This window comes from Apodemus sylvaticus, chromosome 12 (genome assembly GCF_947179515.1).
Source record: "Apodemus sylvaticus chromosome 12, mApoSyl1.1, whole genome shotgun sequence".
NCBI classification, from domain to species: domain Eukaryota; kingdom Metazoa; phylum Chordata; class Mammalia; order Rodentia; family Muridae; genus Apodemus; species Apodemus sylvaticus.
The window spans coordinates 60,139,105-60,155,381 of NC_067483.1; the positions used below are offsets into that span (position 1 = coordinate 60,139,105).

Genomic DNA, 16,277 nt, shown 5'->3' on the forward strand with positions numbered 1-16,277 from the left:
TTTTTATTTTTTATTTTTTATTTTTGGATTTGGTTTTTTCGAGACAGGGCTTCTCTGTGTAACCCTGGCTGTCCTGGAACTCACTCTGTAGACCAGACTCAGAAATCCACCTGCCTCTGCCTCCCAGAGTGCTGCGATTAAAGGTGTGCGCCACCACCGCCCAGCTCCTTTTTTTTCTTAAAGATTTATTTATTTTATGTATATGAGTATGGTAGTTGTTCAGATGGTTGGGTGTGGTTGCTGGGAATTAAGCTCCGGACTTCTGCTTGCTCCAGCCCAAAGATTTATTTATTGTCAAATCTCATTACAGATGGTTGTGAGCCACCATGTGGTTGCTGGGATTTGAACTCAGGACCCTTGGAAGAGCAGTCAGTGCTTTTAACTAACTGCTGAGCCATCTCTCCAGCCCAGAGGCTCGCGTTTCTAATCCCTGCCTTTGAGAGGCAGAGGCAGGAGGATTGTTGAAAGCTCAGGCCAGCCTGTCTCAAGAAACAAAGGCAAAATACAATGGATGAGTAATGGGGGTTGGTGTGGTCCACAGAGTGCTCTGTTCATTACGTGCTAAAGGAAAGGAGTTTATCGTCATCTGTGGGCACACCACAGGCTCCGGGAGTTACAAGCACAGGGTGCCGTGTGTTCCGCTCTTAAGTGAGTATTTGTGTTTGTCGGTGTAGGAGAAGCACAGGGCGCCCAAGGCTTCACCCATCTCATGGGTTCTTGGATCGCATTGTGGTGTCCCTTGAGGACTCCTGTGAGGTTACGGAACACACAAGCAGTTTCTCTCTAGTCGGGGTTCTAGGCAGCACCCTGCACTGGTCTGGTAGGCGGTAGGATGTGGAGTTAGAGTGAGCGCCAAGCTAAGTCTCTGGTCAAGTGCGTCCCCAGTAAGGGGATGTGGTCCAAGCTGAGTGGTGGGCGTGGTCTTCTGTGTGCCTCTCAGGGCTCTGGAAGGTGAGGCACACCGTGTGTTGTTTGGCTTTGTGCCAGAGACGCCAGAAGAGTTACAGGTCATGCCCGGGAACATCGTCTTTGTCTTGAAGAAAGGCAGTGACAACTGGGCCACAGTCATGTTCAATGGACAGGTATTGGTAGTGGTGGTGGTGGTGGTGGTCCTCCGGGGAGGGGCTAAGGGGAAAGGGACAGTATCCGCTGCGGTGTTCGAAGAGCTCTCGAGGGTCCTCATTTGTGTGCTGCCCCTACCCGTGGCCGCAGGGTGTTCTGGGTACTAACGAGTCTTTGTTTTCCCTTCCGGGTTCTGGAATGTGGCCCTGCAGAAGGGACTTGTCCCTTGCAACTACCTGGAGCCGGTTGAGCTTCGGATTCACCCACAGTCGCAGCCCCAGGTACCACTGTGCAGAGGCCTAGCCCATTGCTCTCACTCTTCTCTCTAGAGTTGAAAGGGATGTGAAAGGGATGCCTCCCTGACTAGTTCCGGGGCACTGGAGCTGGTATCAGATGCCCAGAGCTGAGCTTGTACAGTTAGGGCTAGGTATTCCCATGCGTGACTCTTCACCAGGGAGAAAAGTCAACATGTTTGGTTGGTACAACACCATTGAAAAAGGAAATAAGGGTTGGGGATGTAGCTCCGTTGGTAGAGTCTTTGCACAGCATGCGTGAAGCCCTGGGCTCGATCCTCCGCACTGAACAAGTCAAAAGTGATACCATATGCTGCTAACATGTGGGACGCGGAGGCAGGAGGATCACAAGTTTGTCATCCTTAGCTACATGGCACTCTGATGATAGCCTGTAGTTTCTCTTCACACCGACCGAGACACACATGTGCTGAGGCTCCCTGCTGAGTCATAAAATTGAGGTGCTTTGACGTTTCAAATGCCCTGCCAATGGGAAATGGAATCTCCCTTTCTTAGTACACTCTGCAGCTCAGACGGAAGCGTGCTGTGTCACCCAACATTGGCGGGTTTTCAACATGGCCGAAAAGATGGCAAAGGGCTTTGTATGTGGGCATTAGGGTGTTGCAAGATATTTCCCATTCATTCACATTGAGCCAGTGAGAGGCCAGTGATTGGAGGGGAGAGAGGAGGAGGAGGAGCTAAGAGAAGTGGGGGAGGAGAGAGAGAGAGGAGGCTCGGTGGACTAGACTAGAGTGGACTAGACTGGAGTTGACTAGACTGGAGTGAACTAGACTGGAGTGGACTAGACTGGAGTGGACTAGACTGGAGTGAACTAGACTGGAGTGGACTAGACTGGAATGGACTAGACTGGAGTGGACTAGACTGGAATGGACTAGACTGGAGTGGACTAGACTGGAGTGGACTAGACTGGAGTGGACTAGACTGGAATGGACTAGACTGGAGTGGACTAGACTGGAATGGACTAGACTGGAGTGGACTAGACTGGAGTGGACTAGACTGGAGTGGACTAGACTGGAGTGGACTAGACTGGAGTGGACTAGACTGGAGTGAACTAGACTGGAGTGGAGCAGAGAGGGGGAGATGCAGATATCCAGATGGCTTCAGACATATTTCTGGTGTTTTGGAGAGGTTAGAAATATTGGGACAAGACTTTATCATTGCAAATTGGCATTATGTAATTGGGAGTTTTGTATACATAAAGATATTTAGTTAACTATTTAAGGTTAAGAGTCATGCTTTACCGAGTACGTGGAAGGAGTGGGAGCTGGACCAGCCGGGACTTGGTGCAGAGGCCTGGCAGGGTGGTACTCTTTATTAATTTTAACCCACTACATTAGGGTTCTTATCACTGCTGGGAATTAGCCCCGTCTCCTTAGTCATTCCCCTGTGTCATAGCGGTCCACTTTTAGGAGGCCATTTGCAACCAGCCTCTTTCCAAGGAAGCCCTCTCATGCTTTTTGTCTGACCGTTTTATTTCCTTTTGTCACCTCCAGGAAGATACCTCCCTGGAATCCGATATTCCACCACCTCCTAATTCTAGTCCCCCAGGAAGACTCCAGTTGTCACCAGGTAGGTGGCCCTGGGAAAAGAACTCTCTCTCTCAGATGCTTCATAAAAACAGACAGCTGTTTTCAGAGTCATGTGGAAAATCCGGGTTTCTTTGCACAGCATGTCCCTTGCTTTATCCAACATGGCCTTTGTTTTACCCAGCATGCCCCTTGTTTTACCCAGCATGCTCCTTGCTTTACCCAGCATGCACCTTGCTTTATGACTACATTTTCCCAGAGCCTGGTCTTGCCTGCACCATCCATCATCCCACTAAGACATGGTGCCAGTACCCTGCCCTCCCCTGCTTAGAAATGAGTGCAGGTAAAGGGGCAGTCACTAGATGATCCTTTGTTAGCTACCTAAAGCAGGTGGACGAAGAAAGGCTGCAACTAGTGCCATTTTCTCACCTCAGCTCTTGGCAAACCACTGAGTTGCACGTGTCTACAGAGCAGAGCCCTGGGTCTTAAACAAAGGACCACTGGAAGGTGTGGATGGGAGATCTTCCCTGAAGGATCTGGGGGTGGGAAAATAATGACTCTTGGTTCAAGGTGACCTTAAGCAGATTGTTATGTAGATGACAGAAGCTTTCTGTGCACAATCACAAAACTGCTTTGGTGGCCCTCCCCCACAAACAGAAAAGTTGGAACTGGGGTACACTGAATACTACCACACTTCACTTAAATACAGCTGCCCTGTGGCCTGAGTGCAATCACCAGAACCAACAAAGAGCGGGAACTGGAGACTCAACACCACAAAGAAGTTGTCCTCTGGCCTCTGCATGTCAGGGCATGTGCCCTTGCATCTCTCACACACACACACAGTAAGACAAACATTTTAAACAGAAACACACCAGTTACTTATATTTTACTTCATGTACTTGGTTTGCTCTCTACCCCTGAGAGCCACTTAAATATGTTAGAGATCAATAATCGAGACCACCTGGAGATAAGTCTCCAGTGAACAAGCATGACTTCTGCCTCCAGAGTGCACTTCTCATCCACAATATCTACTATTAATAGATATATCGCCTATTCCTCATGTAAATGCCTCAGGGGCCCAGTCCAGTGTCGCTTATAGTTTTTTTCTTCTTGCCTTTTCTGTCTGGAGGTGTTCATGAAGGAGGTTTGCGGAGGGACACACACTGGAGAGGTTGGAGTCCCAGGTTCCTAGGCCTTTGATTGATATTAGCAAAGGTTCCCAAGGGATCGTAATAATCAGCTACACAGAGGTTCTTACATCAGCAGGAGTTAACTGCCTCAGACTTCTCTTATACACACACTCCTGTGTTAGCGTATTGTGTATTTAGATGACAAACATACACACAACAACAGGCCCATGAAATACATGGTAATCGTTCTGATGCTTCTGCCTGGTGCCTGGGACCATCACATGTCTGTCTTCTCTCTGTCTGACTTGGATCCTCCTGGCTTAACTGGCCTTTGAGCCAGTCCCCATGGTTACCTTCCTGCAGCTCCCTAGAGGCAGACACTGGCTTTGCTCACATATGTGTTCTCTCTATGCTCCTCCAGATCCACCACGGATGTTAAAGGGTAGGGAGATGGGCATCGTGGGTGGCAGGTGCCACTGTGGGTGTCCATTCACTCCCTTCTTTCCCATTTAGGTCACAAGCAAAAGGAAGAGCCCAAGGTAAGTTCCAAGTGAAGAAGGGTGAGTATGCTTGCCTAACGTGGGATCTCTCTTAGATTACGGAATATCAGTGAAAGCGTTGAACCAGTTGCTACCTGGCATTCTCATCTACAGACCAGGGACCCCTACATGTCATCCTACCCGCTAGCTGAGCACATAGCTTAGTAGAAAATCCTGTCTCACTGTGTTGGACTGGAGCACTCTGAAGGCCTCTCAGGGAATGCAGAAACCATCTGTTTATTCATTAATATAAATAATTATAATTATTAATATAAATATTAATATAATCGTTTATTGATTTTTTTCTTATTAAAACCCGATCGTTTGTTTATTGAACTCCCCCCTTTCCCTGGGTGCCTATACACAGAGTGCCGGAAGGCCATGGTGGTCCAGGATGCTGCCAATGGCTTCAGCCACTAAGGTTTCTTTCTTCCTCCTCCCTCAGGAAGTAAGGCTCAGTGTACCCATGCCTTACATGCTCAAGGTGCATTACAAATACACAGTGGTCATGGAGACCCAGCTTGGTCTCCCCTACAGTCAGCTTCGGAACATGGTGTCCAAGAAGCTGGAGCTCTTACCAGAACACACTAAACTGAGGTAAACCCCATGAAGCCGGTATCTGGGGATGCAGCAAGGGTGGAGGATGATAGGGTGGTGTGGGTGGGAGTGAGTCTTGTCTGAGGCAGGAGACTGGCTATGGGATGTTTTCTGTGTTGATGCTTTCTGCCTTGGTCCTTACCCACCATGCCCACCAGCTACCAGCGTCGGGACAGCTCCGAGCTTCTGCTCCTGTCAGAAGCAAGCATGAAGGATGCCTGGAGCCAAGTGAAAGACTACTGCCTGACTCTTTGGTGTGAGCATACAGTGGTGAGTGGGGGAAGGCGGGCCCCTAAGGCCATTTCCAACATCTCCTGCATGTCACACGTTGGTTCAGTGATGGGGACACTGTGGCTTACAGATTCATCCAGTTACAGCAGGGTGAGGGCTCTGGATGAGAGGGGCCCAGAAGTGCACAGCAAGCCTCAAGCTGCCTCCATTAGATTGCCTGGGTGGAGGATCATGGCCATCACTAGCAGCAAGGGCAGGACTGAAGCTACAGCTAAGCTGAGCTCATAGCTGCTCTTGACCTTGGGTTCCTGTGAGGACCATTTGAGGATGACAGGAAACTGAGCATTTATTTCACAAAGGAGTATTAGCCTTTTCCTGAGAGTTGGCATCTACTGAGAACTGCTCATGGTCAGACCCTGAGCCAAGTGCATTCTGTAAAGTAATCCTTAGAAGTCCCCAGCGCTCCTATCCATGTAGGAATATAACATGGTGTAACTTAGGAAATAAGGGAGAGAAAGGTCATGTGACCTGACCTAGACACCAGAGCTGCTAAGGGGAGTGGAGTGCCTGACTGATTCTATCACCATGCAGTAGTGACAAGGCCAAGCTGCCTTACTAGGTGTGAAGTCTAGAAAGGGCTCACAGACTTGAAAGTGAGTGAAAGGAGTCAGGAGAAAAGTTAGAGGCTAGGGGGGACAGTAACAGTGACAGTGGTGAGTTAACAGGTGAACTTTGTCCCTTAGTTTCCAGAGAGAAGTTGCCACTTCTCATTTTGTCCCCCAAGGTAACTGGCTGGTTGCTCTTCCAGAGGACCCAGTTTCAATTCCCGGCACCCACATGGGGGCACCAGGCATGCATATGGTGCACAGATATACATGCAAACACACACATAAAACAGAAAACAAAAACCAAACTAGGTCAAGCCAAATCAAACCAGTGCAGACTCGATGGGGCTATTTCCAATTCACTGGACCACCTTACAGACAGACAGACAGCTAAGCATGGTACCACACATCAGTAATCTTATGACTTAGAGGCTAAAGCAGGAATATGACTTCCAGGCAACCCTGAGCTACCCAAGACTCTGTCTCAAAATATTCTTAAGTGATCATTCTGAAGCTTTAGAGAGAGTATCAGAACTACCTAGAGCTAGCTTTAGGAAAGCTGTCTTAGTAGGTTGGGATGGATCCTTAGTGTTTGTGCTACGGCAAAGGGACGAATTCAATGCCAGGTTTAGTTAAGGACAGCAGAATGACCAGCAGAAAAAGCCATTTGCTCCTGGCCTGATCACTTGAGCCTGGAACCCACAGTGGGAGAGAAATGACTTGGTGCAAGTTGCCCTCTGATTCCCCCCTCCCAATATGATAGCAGAATTTATACCACAGATTGTCATTTATTTGTGCTCAAATTACTTTCCAATCTGAAAAGAACACTGCCTACTCTACCCTGGGACTGTTGTAAGGTTTACTGTCAGGCAACTTAGGGCTACAGTGTTCTGCACATATTTTGGTTTCACTTATTCAACTATTCAGTATTCATAGAATGTGTTAGGCCTATAAAGAAGTACTGAGCATCAACTGCTTCCGTTAGTGGTTTTCAACATTTGCTGGCCATGAATTAGCAAATTTACCAGGCCCTTGCCATTTCAGGGTGATCAAGGTCTTGCAGATGAACCCAAGGAAAGGGAAAACTCTGATGCCAATAAGCAGACACCAGAGCCTCAGCCTAAGGAGGGGACCCAGGTGGTAGCAATCTTCAATTATGAGGCTGCCCAGCCAGAAGACCTGGAGTTTGTGGAAGGAGATGTAATCCTGGTACTATCGCATGGTAAGTGCTACCCCAAGGCCACAGAACCAGACTTAACCCATGTATCAGCGAACCCAAAGTCAAGGGCAGACAAAGGAAAACATCAACTCTTAGCCAATAGTTTCAACTGACTTCCTAGCTTTTGGTAAGAGGAAATAAAGCTTTGCCCTGACCGTACTGACTGTTCCAGAATGTAACTGGCTGGAATTCTGCCTCTGCTAGAAACTGTCAAGTACTTTCCAGAGAGAAGGGGAGGCCCGTTCTGCTGTAGAGGTAGCCAACTGTCAGCGACTTAGCTGATTATTAGGAACTTAGTGATTACACGGTGACATGCACAGGAAAGGTTAACAGTGGTGGTGCTAGCATCCAAGTGAAAATCTGGGTGTGGCCACCGCTCAACCTCTAACTCCAGAGCTATGGGAGCAGGGACAGGCAGCGTGGTAGGGCTTGCTGGACCTCAGTTCCAGATTTAGTGAGTCCATTTTAAAGGAACAATGGGTAGAGTAGGACACTCAGCTTTTTCTGACCCTTGTGTGTGCAGAGACTCGTGCAATATATGCTCGCGCCCGTGTACACACAATCTCTTCCTCACACAAAAGTGAAGCAGTAACTGAAGAAGTCTTCAGTGATTCTCAGTTCATTATGCCTAAGCATCCTTTGAAGGGTTAAGTTTCTCGGCCCATCCTCCAGAGTCTAGGTCATTTGCGCGTCTCAGCAGTTCCCAGGCAACACTGGTCTGATTAGTATCAGGAAGTGCTGCTGTAATCCAGGTTGAGTCTCATTTCTGTATGTGTTCATGGGTGCTGAGCACCGGTAGTGCTGACTAGAATAGTGAGCTCAACAGACCGAGTGAGAGAATCGAAGCTTACCTGGAGAGAGAAGTTTTCTCTCAAAGGAAGTTGGAAAATCACTAAGGACTGAGCTTAAACAGCACCACTTTGCGACATACAAGAAAAACCTTTCCTAGACACTATCCCGACTCACAGAAGTCTCAGGTTTAAGATGGGAAGTGGCCTCCTATGGTGGAACTCAAGGTCACAGTGGGAGGCAGAATGGAGCATGCATGGAGCTGGGGATGAGTTCAACCGCTCCCAACAGTCACGGATGGTTTCATTTATAAAGTCCTAAACTTTAACATGTTTTTGACTTGCTGGGATTCTCTGCAGATGGACATTGGCTAAGATATGGTCTCAAAACCCAGGCAAACAAGACGCTTCCAGCCCCTACCCACCCATAAACAGGAAGGATGAAGGTGGTGGTTTGCACTTGCCCCCAGAGAGAAGCTGGGGAAAACTAATGCCTACTCACAATCCCACACTAGTGATTGTTATTTTTGAAGACAGGGTCTCACTATGTAGCCCTGGCTGACCTGGAACTCAAGACTCTGCTTGTTTTTCAAGTGTTGGGATTAGAGGCTGGTTCCACTGTGCCCTGCCCAACTACGTGACTTTGAAGGCGGGACCTAGGCAAGAAGGTTCTAATACCCAAAGATAACTTCTGAATGCAGTCTGTGGTCTGTCTATAGATAATATAATGAACCTATGTGGTCCAACTCAATGAATGATTAAACTCTCTGTATATCCCTGTCCTTAGTAAAAGTGGAGACAACAGCTGTAACTGAGTGACTGTGAGGCCTGAGTGTGTATTTAGTAACAGTACCTGTATTTTATTAAGTCTAAAATAAAGAGCTATTATGCTTATTTTTACAAATGTACTAAACCAATCACAAGCTCCAAGTTTTAAGGCCTTCATTACAGCACTCACCATCTTCCCTCCACGTTACCAAAATGAATTACAGCAAAACTCAGGTAAAATTGCTTCTCTTTTTTGACCCGAGGAGTCATGTCTAATTTACGGTAATTTATCCTATATTTTACTGTGTATTTATCCTATCTACAACAGAACCCCAATAAGATGTTAAGTGCTAGCTACTCCAAATGGGAACAGGGGATGACTAGCAGGGTCCATGGGCCACTCATGATGGCACGCTCTTCGCTGTTTTTAGTAATCAGTGTACATTTTGCTTTTTATCAGTGAATGAAGAATGGCTGGAGGGGGAGTGTAAAGGGAAAGTTGGCATTTTCCCTAAAGCTTTTGTGGAAGGATGTACAGCCAAGAACATGGAAGGCGCGCCCAGAGACGTCTAGGGTGAGCTGCCATCTACGAAGCCCCTTCTTGCCTTCTGCCTTCTCTTCTGCAATATTCCCTGAGACTTGACGTGGTGATCTTGTCACCCTATTGCGGGCTGAGTATTCAATAGTCATTAGCCCGTGGGACTTCCACCACAAGCTAGGATCTCTGCATTAATCATTGATTACTTCAAGAAGACATTTCTCTGAATGAGGCAAGGAACACGGTGCTTTTGTTTGTTGTTTTGCAAGACTTACCTGTCTCTGCTATGTGCTATAAAGACCAGTTTGAAAATGTAGACTAACTTAACATTTCCCTAATTGAAGTTGAACCTGCCACATGGTGATATGAAACTCAAAAGACTTCCTTACAGATGGAGGAGACCAATTTTCTGGAAAGGAAATAAAGCATTTTCTTGGTGTATGTGTTGTGCTGGCTGTGTGAATGCACTTCAGAATTCCTAGAGTTGCACAGCGATGGGCACACCTTTCTGCTGTGAAGACAGGACACCGATGCCCAAACCCAGCAGCTAAGTGAAAAAAATTCTCCCTTCATTGAATAGCTTGGGTTCCAGAAGTTCAAAGCCAACTTACATGTAATCCTCAAGGCACACACTGACAGCTCATTAAAAACAAACTTAAAGAGAAAGGCAGCCTGAGTCAGGTTCCTATGAGGCACCACACCTACTCCAAGGGAGAACGATAGCCCTTTATGCCTTCTCCCATGAACATTCAGACCCATGAAAGACTGTGCTCCAAGGCAGCTCTTTGGGGGACATTCTGGGGCTTTACAAGTGTTATTCAAGACTAACTTGAATGACAGGACCCTCGTCATTCTGGTGACCTTTCAGGTTAACTGGGGTCAAGGGCACCTGAGCAGGTGCAGGTGAGAAGCCAGCCAGTGTGAGTCCTAGCCCCCAGCATTCCTGAAGTTGCTTCAGAAACTCTGGACAACAGCAAGAGAATAACAGCCATCGCTGTGGGTTTTATTCAGATTCAGTGAATTTTATAGGCTGAAAGATAAAGTATCTCTCAATCGCCTCCTGATGAGCTACAAAATGAACTATTTTAGCCTTTACAGAAGTCATTTTAGCATTTCCAGAACAAGTCACTGGATGCTAAGAAAAGCAAAACTCATCCCCAAGTCTACCCAGTCGGGCCACCTGTTTCTTCCCGGTGAGTGAGCACTTGAAGGTCTATGCTGTGTTTTTCTTCTGTCTCCTTTAAGGTAGAATAAACAGTCTACACACAGATCTGGCTGGAGAGAACACGGTTTAATTAAAGGCAAAGCTGATCTCAGCAGCTGCAGATCTTGCACAGACAGACAGGGAAAAAAAAAAAAAAACAACCCCGAATCAAATCAAATCAAAACAAAACACAAAAGCTTATTACATGAACCAGTTGATGAAGATTCTCCTCCCCTTCTTCACTATCCCACAGTGAGGATGGCAAGGCAAGGAGCCCCGCCAAGAGTCAGAAACATTCCAAACACCAAATTCTCATGCAGACTGGGGCTACGGATGGGAAGTGGGAACTACAGGGAGGGAACTGGTAAACCTGCTGGCTGGCTGGTCTAAGGTGCAAGAATCAGTGACATTTCCAATGTCGGAATGCTGCAGCTGTCTGAATGCAGAGCTTACATACACACACTGGGTGAAGGTAGCAGGGAAGGGACAAGAAAAGGACAGATGGACACAGGGAGGGGCTGGAGCAGCACAGACAGGTTCTTTTGCCATTGAGTGAAGGGTTTCACTTTCAGACCTTTCAAAAACAAACAAAACAAAACCAAAAAAATAAAATCCAAATACCATGTCAAACTAAAAGAGCAACAGAGTGAGCCTGGGGCTTCAAGCACTCTTTCTGAAGAGCCACGAGCAACTCCCTGCCCCATCTCACTGCGGGGCTGCCCAGGTCCAGCAACACCTGGGGCTCCTGGATGTGCTTTGCTCTACAGCTGTCTTTCAGCTAAGCTCCACACGAATTCCCACACTTAGCCCTTGCCCTCTGGGAGAGTAGATAGCCATGTGTGGGGACACACACACACATACACACACATACACACACACACACACCTCCCAGAAAATAATCCCTACCCTAGCACAGCAATTGGACATTTAGATTGTTTCCATAATTTCCCATTAAAATATTACTTTTCCAGGAAATGACTAACAGAAATGTTGTCCGTTCTTCTGTTCCTACACAGAACATCTTCAGTCCTCTTTCCTCCTAATAAATATCAAATAAAGAGTTTATTCCTTTCTCTTGCCCTCTCCAAAGTGGCGTCTGTTGTTTTCTTCTGTGCACAGTGTGTGCATCTGTCCCTGTGGCCTTCAACTTCATCCTTGAGGTGAAGGCCAGGAGCCTGTGACGGCAGAGCCCGGCTCCTCCGCAGCAATGCTTGCTCTACCGCGTCCCTCCTCTTCAGACCGGCTTGTGGGCCCAAGTGCTGGCCTCATGCTGCGGTTTCTTGGTGAGATGTTGTACACAGTAGGGAAAACAGTGACTACAGTACAGCATATGGCTAAAGGGGTGGAGACTGGTGCGAGAGGCTGGGAAGCAGGATGGGGACACAAAAACCAACTCAACAAAAGAACCACACTGAAAGCATCCACCTGGTAAAATGGGTTCCAGGCCATGAATGGAATAGCCTGCCTTCTGAGACTGCTTCCTACGCTACTGTAAAGTGTAGGAATCAACAACATTAATTTGAAATCGTCCAGCAGCCATCTGCTGGTCTAGCCCAGCAGCACCACCCACACTGCATCCTCGATCGGGGCTCGAGCACCTACAGAGTGAAGGGCATTTCCTGTTGGAGTCTCCAGGCAGGAGGAAGGCCTCTCCCAGAGCCTTCTAAGAGGCCTTGTCCTCTCCCTTATGGGACGCTCCCACTGGCTTAAGAGGTCAGTTCCCTGTCCTGTCACCACCGACCTCTCACAGGAGCAGCAAACGGGACTGTCTTTGCTCCACACTGACTAGAAATACACCTGTGTATGGAAGAATTCAGTGTGATATTTTGCTACTGAGAGTAATAATAAAAGATGTTTAAGAATAATTTCAACTACATTCTCAGTCAGCAAAGCACTCATAATGGATTCCTATTTTATTCCCCAAAGAGGACAAAAGGACTGAGAAGTTCCTCTCGGCTCCTCCCGTCTGCCTTCCTTCTCAGCTTCCACTTCCCACGTGTTGGGGACATGCGCGGTGGAGAAGGTGAGAGGCGTGCTATCATAACCGAGTGGGACAAACAGCAGCTCCTCTCTCCCCCGGAAAGCCGCGGGGAACGAGAGTTCCTGATGGTTTTTCTGTTTGTTGCACTGCGAACATTTCGTGCACACTCAGCGGGCTGGTGGAACACTTACACCCTCTCGACAGCAAGAAACAGACAAGAGGGCTGCCACCTGCAGGGACTGTGTGGGCCAGTCCTGCAGACCCAACATGCCATGGTTTATGGAGCCTTCATTCCCTGGGTCGCTACTGTGGCGTCAGTGTGGAGGGTTCATGGCTCCTTGTCCCCGCTGCTGTTTCTGCTTCTGCTGCATTAACAACTGCTCGAGAGCGGAGGGTCCAGGATGCATCATGGAACTGGACCAGATAGACTGAAAAACAGCCCCAAAACATGTCAGCAGAGGGCAAACGCTTTGGCTGTCTGACGGATTTGTTTTAAATCTCAGCCACCCATAAAGACAAATATGTCCTTTAAATACATCCTAAATGCCAATCAACTCAGTTCTAAAAAAAGTCATGAGACGCTCAAGGCTAGTTAGTTAGTTCCTAAGAGAATTTTAACACTGTGAACAGTGAAATTACCGTTTAACCCCAAGCCAGTAAGGTTTTAAGCAAACAAAATATTTACAATGATATACTCTTAATTAGTCAAATAAGGCTAAACTCAAGCTCATCAGAATTTAGCATCAGGATGAAAGGAAACCCTCTAGCACTTCGGGCACCCTGACAACACACTCATGATGTCTCTCAGCGCCGTGGATGGAAGCAGAGACACTGTTGCAGCAGGAGCTCCTGACACCACTCACCTTTAGGCTTTCCATGAGGACAGAAGAATCCTCCATGGAGGGGCCGTGGCCTGTCCAGGTGCCACTCGGAGTGCTAGCCTGATGCCAACTGCTCTCAGATGATGGCGTTGCTGAGAGATAATCAACGCCAAAACCACCCATGGCTAAAAGATAACAGGTAAGAATACAATATATTTAGTAAGTGGTAAATACCAGAATTCAGGCAAAATCAGAGCAAGTCTCTCCCATTAACCTGGTAGATAAAGAAATGTGGATCTCACCCGGTTTATCAGTTTTCCACCTATCTGTAGGCCGCCTCTCCCTGTTATCTGGAGTCCCAATGGGTCCAAAATTAGAGAATGGAGCAGAATTATGGTTATGTGTTGGAGGAGAACTGGGCAGGCTGCTTGGGTTAGAGGAATGAGGAGACTGGCTGGCTGGTGTTGAATGATCTGTTGAATAATAGCAATGTATGACATAAATAGGGGTTTCCCACACCAAACCAAGAACTAACATTCTTTTCAGATGTGGTACTAAAATTTGAATGAAAGCATTATAATAAGCTTTTGGAGTAAAGGTCAAATAAAGGCCATGAAGCCATCTGTCTGATCATTGTGGGGTCTAACTGTATCTTGGATCCTAAGAATTATTATAAATTAAGACTTTAGAACACTGAAATAAAAGGGGGCTGGAGAGATGGCTTTGCAGTTAGAGTACTGGGTGCTTTTCCACAGGACCTGGGCTTGATTCCCAGCACCCACGTGGCAACTCAAAACCATTTATAACTCTAATTCCAGGGAACCCAGCCCCTTCTTTCTGGCCCCTATGGGCATTGCACACATATGGCACAGTTATATGCATAAAATAAAAAGTCCCGAAAACATTTTTAAAAAGAGAATATATAATAATATAAAAAAACCTTCTAGGCTGGACAGTGGTGGTGCACACCTTTAATCCCAGCACTTGGGAGGTAGAGGCAAGTGGATTTCTGATTTCGAGGCCACCCAGGTCTATAGAGTGAGTTCCAGGACAGCCAGGTCTACCCAGAGAAACCCTGTCTTGAAAAACCAAAACCAAATTTCTAATTATAGAATTTGACTAATGTTTATTCAATACAGATGTATGGGAAAGGTAAGTTTTATAATCTAAGTATTGGCATTGATACCTGAACTGGCAGGAAGTGAAGGGGACCACGGGGTCCCTTCAAAGAGGGAGTACAGCGACGTTTCCTGCGAAGCAACCGAGGGGGTCAGTTCTGCCTTGGAGCTGGTTGTCAGGTTTTTTCCATACACTTCATTGAACATACTGCTGTTTGGATATCTTTCCTGGAAGATTAAGTTCATAACCCGGAAAAAGAGATTTAGGATAGTCCTGCTCATGGATGCCCCGCAGACCTATAAAGTTCTCAGTCAGACAAACTCGCAGACTTTGACTTCACTCATTTCCCTTCTCTCGTCCTTCTTTCACTCTATTTTGCTCTATGTAAATTATCTTATCTGAGGCCATTAAAAGTCAACCAAGCTCTTAAGACAGTGTTGATGAGAAATTTAAAAGGCTCAAACTCATAATATGCAGGTTACTAGTTTACCCGAATCAGAGACAAATCAAGACTACAATAAAACATAAAATGAAATTCTTACCCTTGCTTACCTGATTGACAGAGAACCCAGTGAGGGACAGGAAAGAAGATGAATGTGACATGAGCTCCGAAGGCTTCTCCAGTAAGGATTTCTGCAGTCCCAGGTAGAGGGAGGAAAAAAAGGTTGATTTCTTCTACTTTTAAGTTAAAGACTAACACTTAAGATTGTGTCTGTCCCATGGTAGAGGACTTGGGAAAGGTTAATAATGAGTTCACAACAATATCACACCACCAGCTAAGTGCCAGTTATCACAGGTGAATCAGAATATTCTTTTCTGGGTTTATCTGGTCCAGTGCAGAGATGCTGACAGGAACCAGGAATGTTTTTTAGACATGACCCTCAGGAATTCCCTTACAAAAGACGAATTATCCGGCAGCTTTTACTCTTTAAAATATTAAAACATTATTGACCTTAAAAAGCCTTTCAAATCCATTTTGATAGATGGTTTTGTTTTCATGTTTTCTAAAGCAGCTGCCTTTGTGATATACTAAGCTGAGTTTCTATTTAATGGCCCTAAGAAAGTTATTGTGGGTGGGGGCAGGGAGGGAAAGCTGGATCTGTTAATAGACAGCAGTTTAATAATTTGTTGAACACCCACTATATGTAAAGCATTTTTAATCACACATTACATTGTCAACTATGTTAAGGACAAGAAAGGCTAATGTTTTTAACTGTTTTTTCTTTTCTTTTTTTTTTTTTTTAAAAGCAAGCAAAACCCAGAGAAATGCGTGAAAAAGGTGCCATTTGTTCTTCCGGCACCGCTACAGCTCCTGTGCCCTCCCCAGGGGAAGCCTTTCCTGTCAACTTGCCCAGGCAAATGCAAGTGCTAGGACTGGTAGCTATTTATCCTGACTCTACGATTAATGCACTATATTTATATAAAAGAAAAAGCTAGAAAGAAAAATTCAAAAATCTTTTTAAGTTGTTTTAAGATGTGTGTGTGTGTGTGTGGCTTCATTATGCTTGTACCCAAACTCTCAGTCAGAATGATGTAGGTACTTCTGAGCATAATGAAGGATATTCTGCAGCCTGGGTTCTAGAAGGCTGTTTTCTAACAGGTATCAGTAACCAATTCTATCATTTTATTCTATATTATCCTGACTATTTACATTCATAGCCACCCATTTATAGTCTTTAGTCCCTTTTCCAGTTTCTTCATTTTTATCCATTTTGTTTTATAATTCCAACTCTGAATTTAGACCAGGGCTCTTTTATGGTTTAGTGAGCCACACCATTCAATTAATCAATTCTAAAACTTAGAATGTATTTCCTTTAATATTTTATATACACTTGACA

General features: G+C 46.2%; 2 protein-coding genes across 7 annotated transcripts in view; one reads left to right on the forward strand and one right to left on the reverse strand.

Moving 5' to 3' along the window:
- Ncf2 (neutrophil cytosolic factor 2) overlaps positions 1-9,755 on the forward strand; it is a 33,981-nt gene extending 24,226 nt beyond the window's left edge. Inside the window, exons 8-15 of the mRNA XM_052200821.1 lie at positions 941-1,082; positions 1,275-1,343; positions 2,867-2,942; positions 4,543-4,568; positions 5,014-5,165; positions 5,324-5,435; positions 7,046-7,223; positions 9,237-9,755. Of these exons, the coding sequence (XP_052056781.1) occupies positions 941-1,082; positions 1,275-1,343; positions 2,867-2,942; positions 4,543-4,568; positions 5,014-5,165; positions 5,324-5,435; positions 7,046-7,223; positions 9,237-9,349 (868 nt within the window). The 3' untranslated portion in view covers positions 9,350-9,755. The remainder of the gene's footprint in view (positions 1-940; positions 1,083-1,274; positions 1,344-2,866; positions 2,943-4,542; positions 4,569-5,013; positions 5,166-5,323; positions 5,436-7,045; positions 7,224-9,236) is intronic.
- Positions 9,756-10,586: 831 nt separating this feature from the next.
- Smg7 (SMG7 nonsense mediated mRNA decay factor) overlaps positions 10,587-16,277 on the reverse strand; it is a 65,004-nt gene continuing 59,313 nt past the window's right edge. For all 6 annotated transcript variants that reach the window (XM_052200814.1, XM_052200815.1, XM_052200816.1 and 3 more), the window contains 5 exons: positions 14,992-15,072; positions 14,507-14,666; positions 13,623-13,793; positions 13,363-13,505; positions 10,587-12,927 (listed from right to left, as the gene is read on the reverse strand). In XM_052200814.1, coding sequence (XP_052056774.1) covers positions 12,814-12,927; positions 13,363-13,505; positions 13,623-13,793; positions 14,507-14,666; positions 14,992-15,072 — 669 coding nt within the window. In that variant the 3' untranslated portion in view covers positions 10,587-12,813. The remainder of the gene's footprint in view (positions 12,928-13,362; positions 13,506-13,622; positions 13,794-14,506; positions 14,667-14,991; positions 15,073-16,277) is intronic.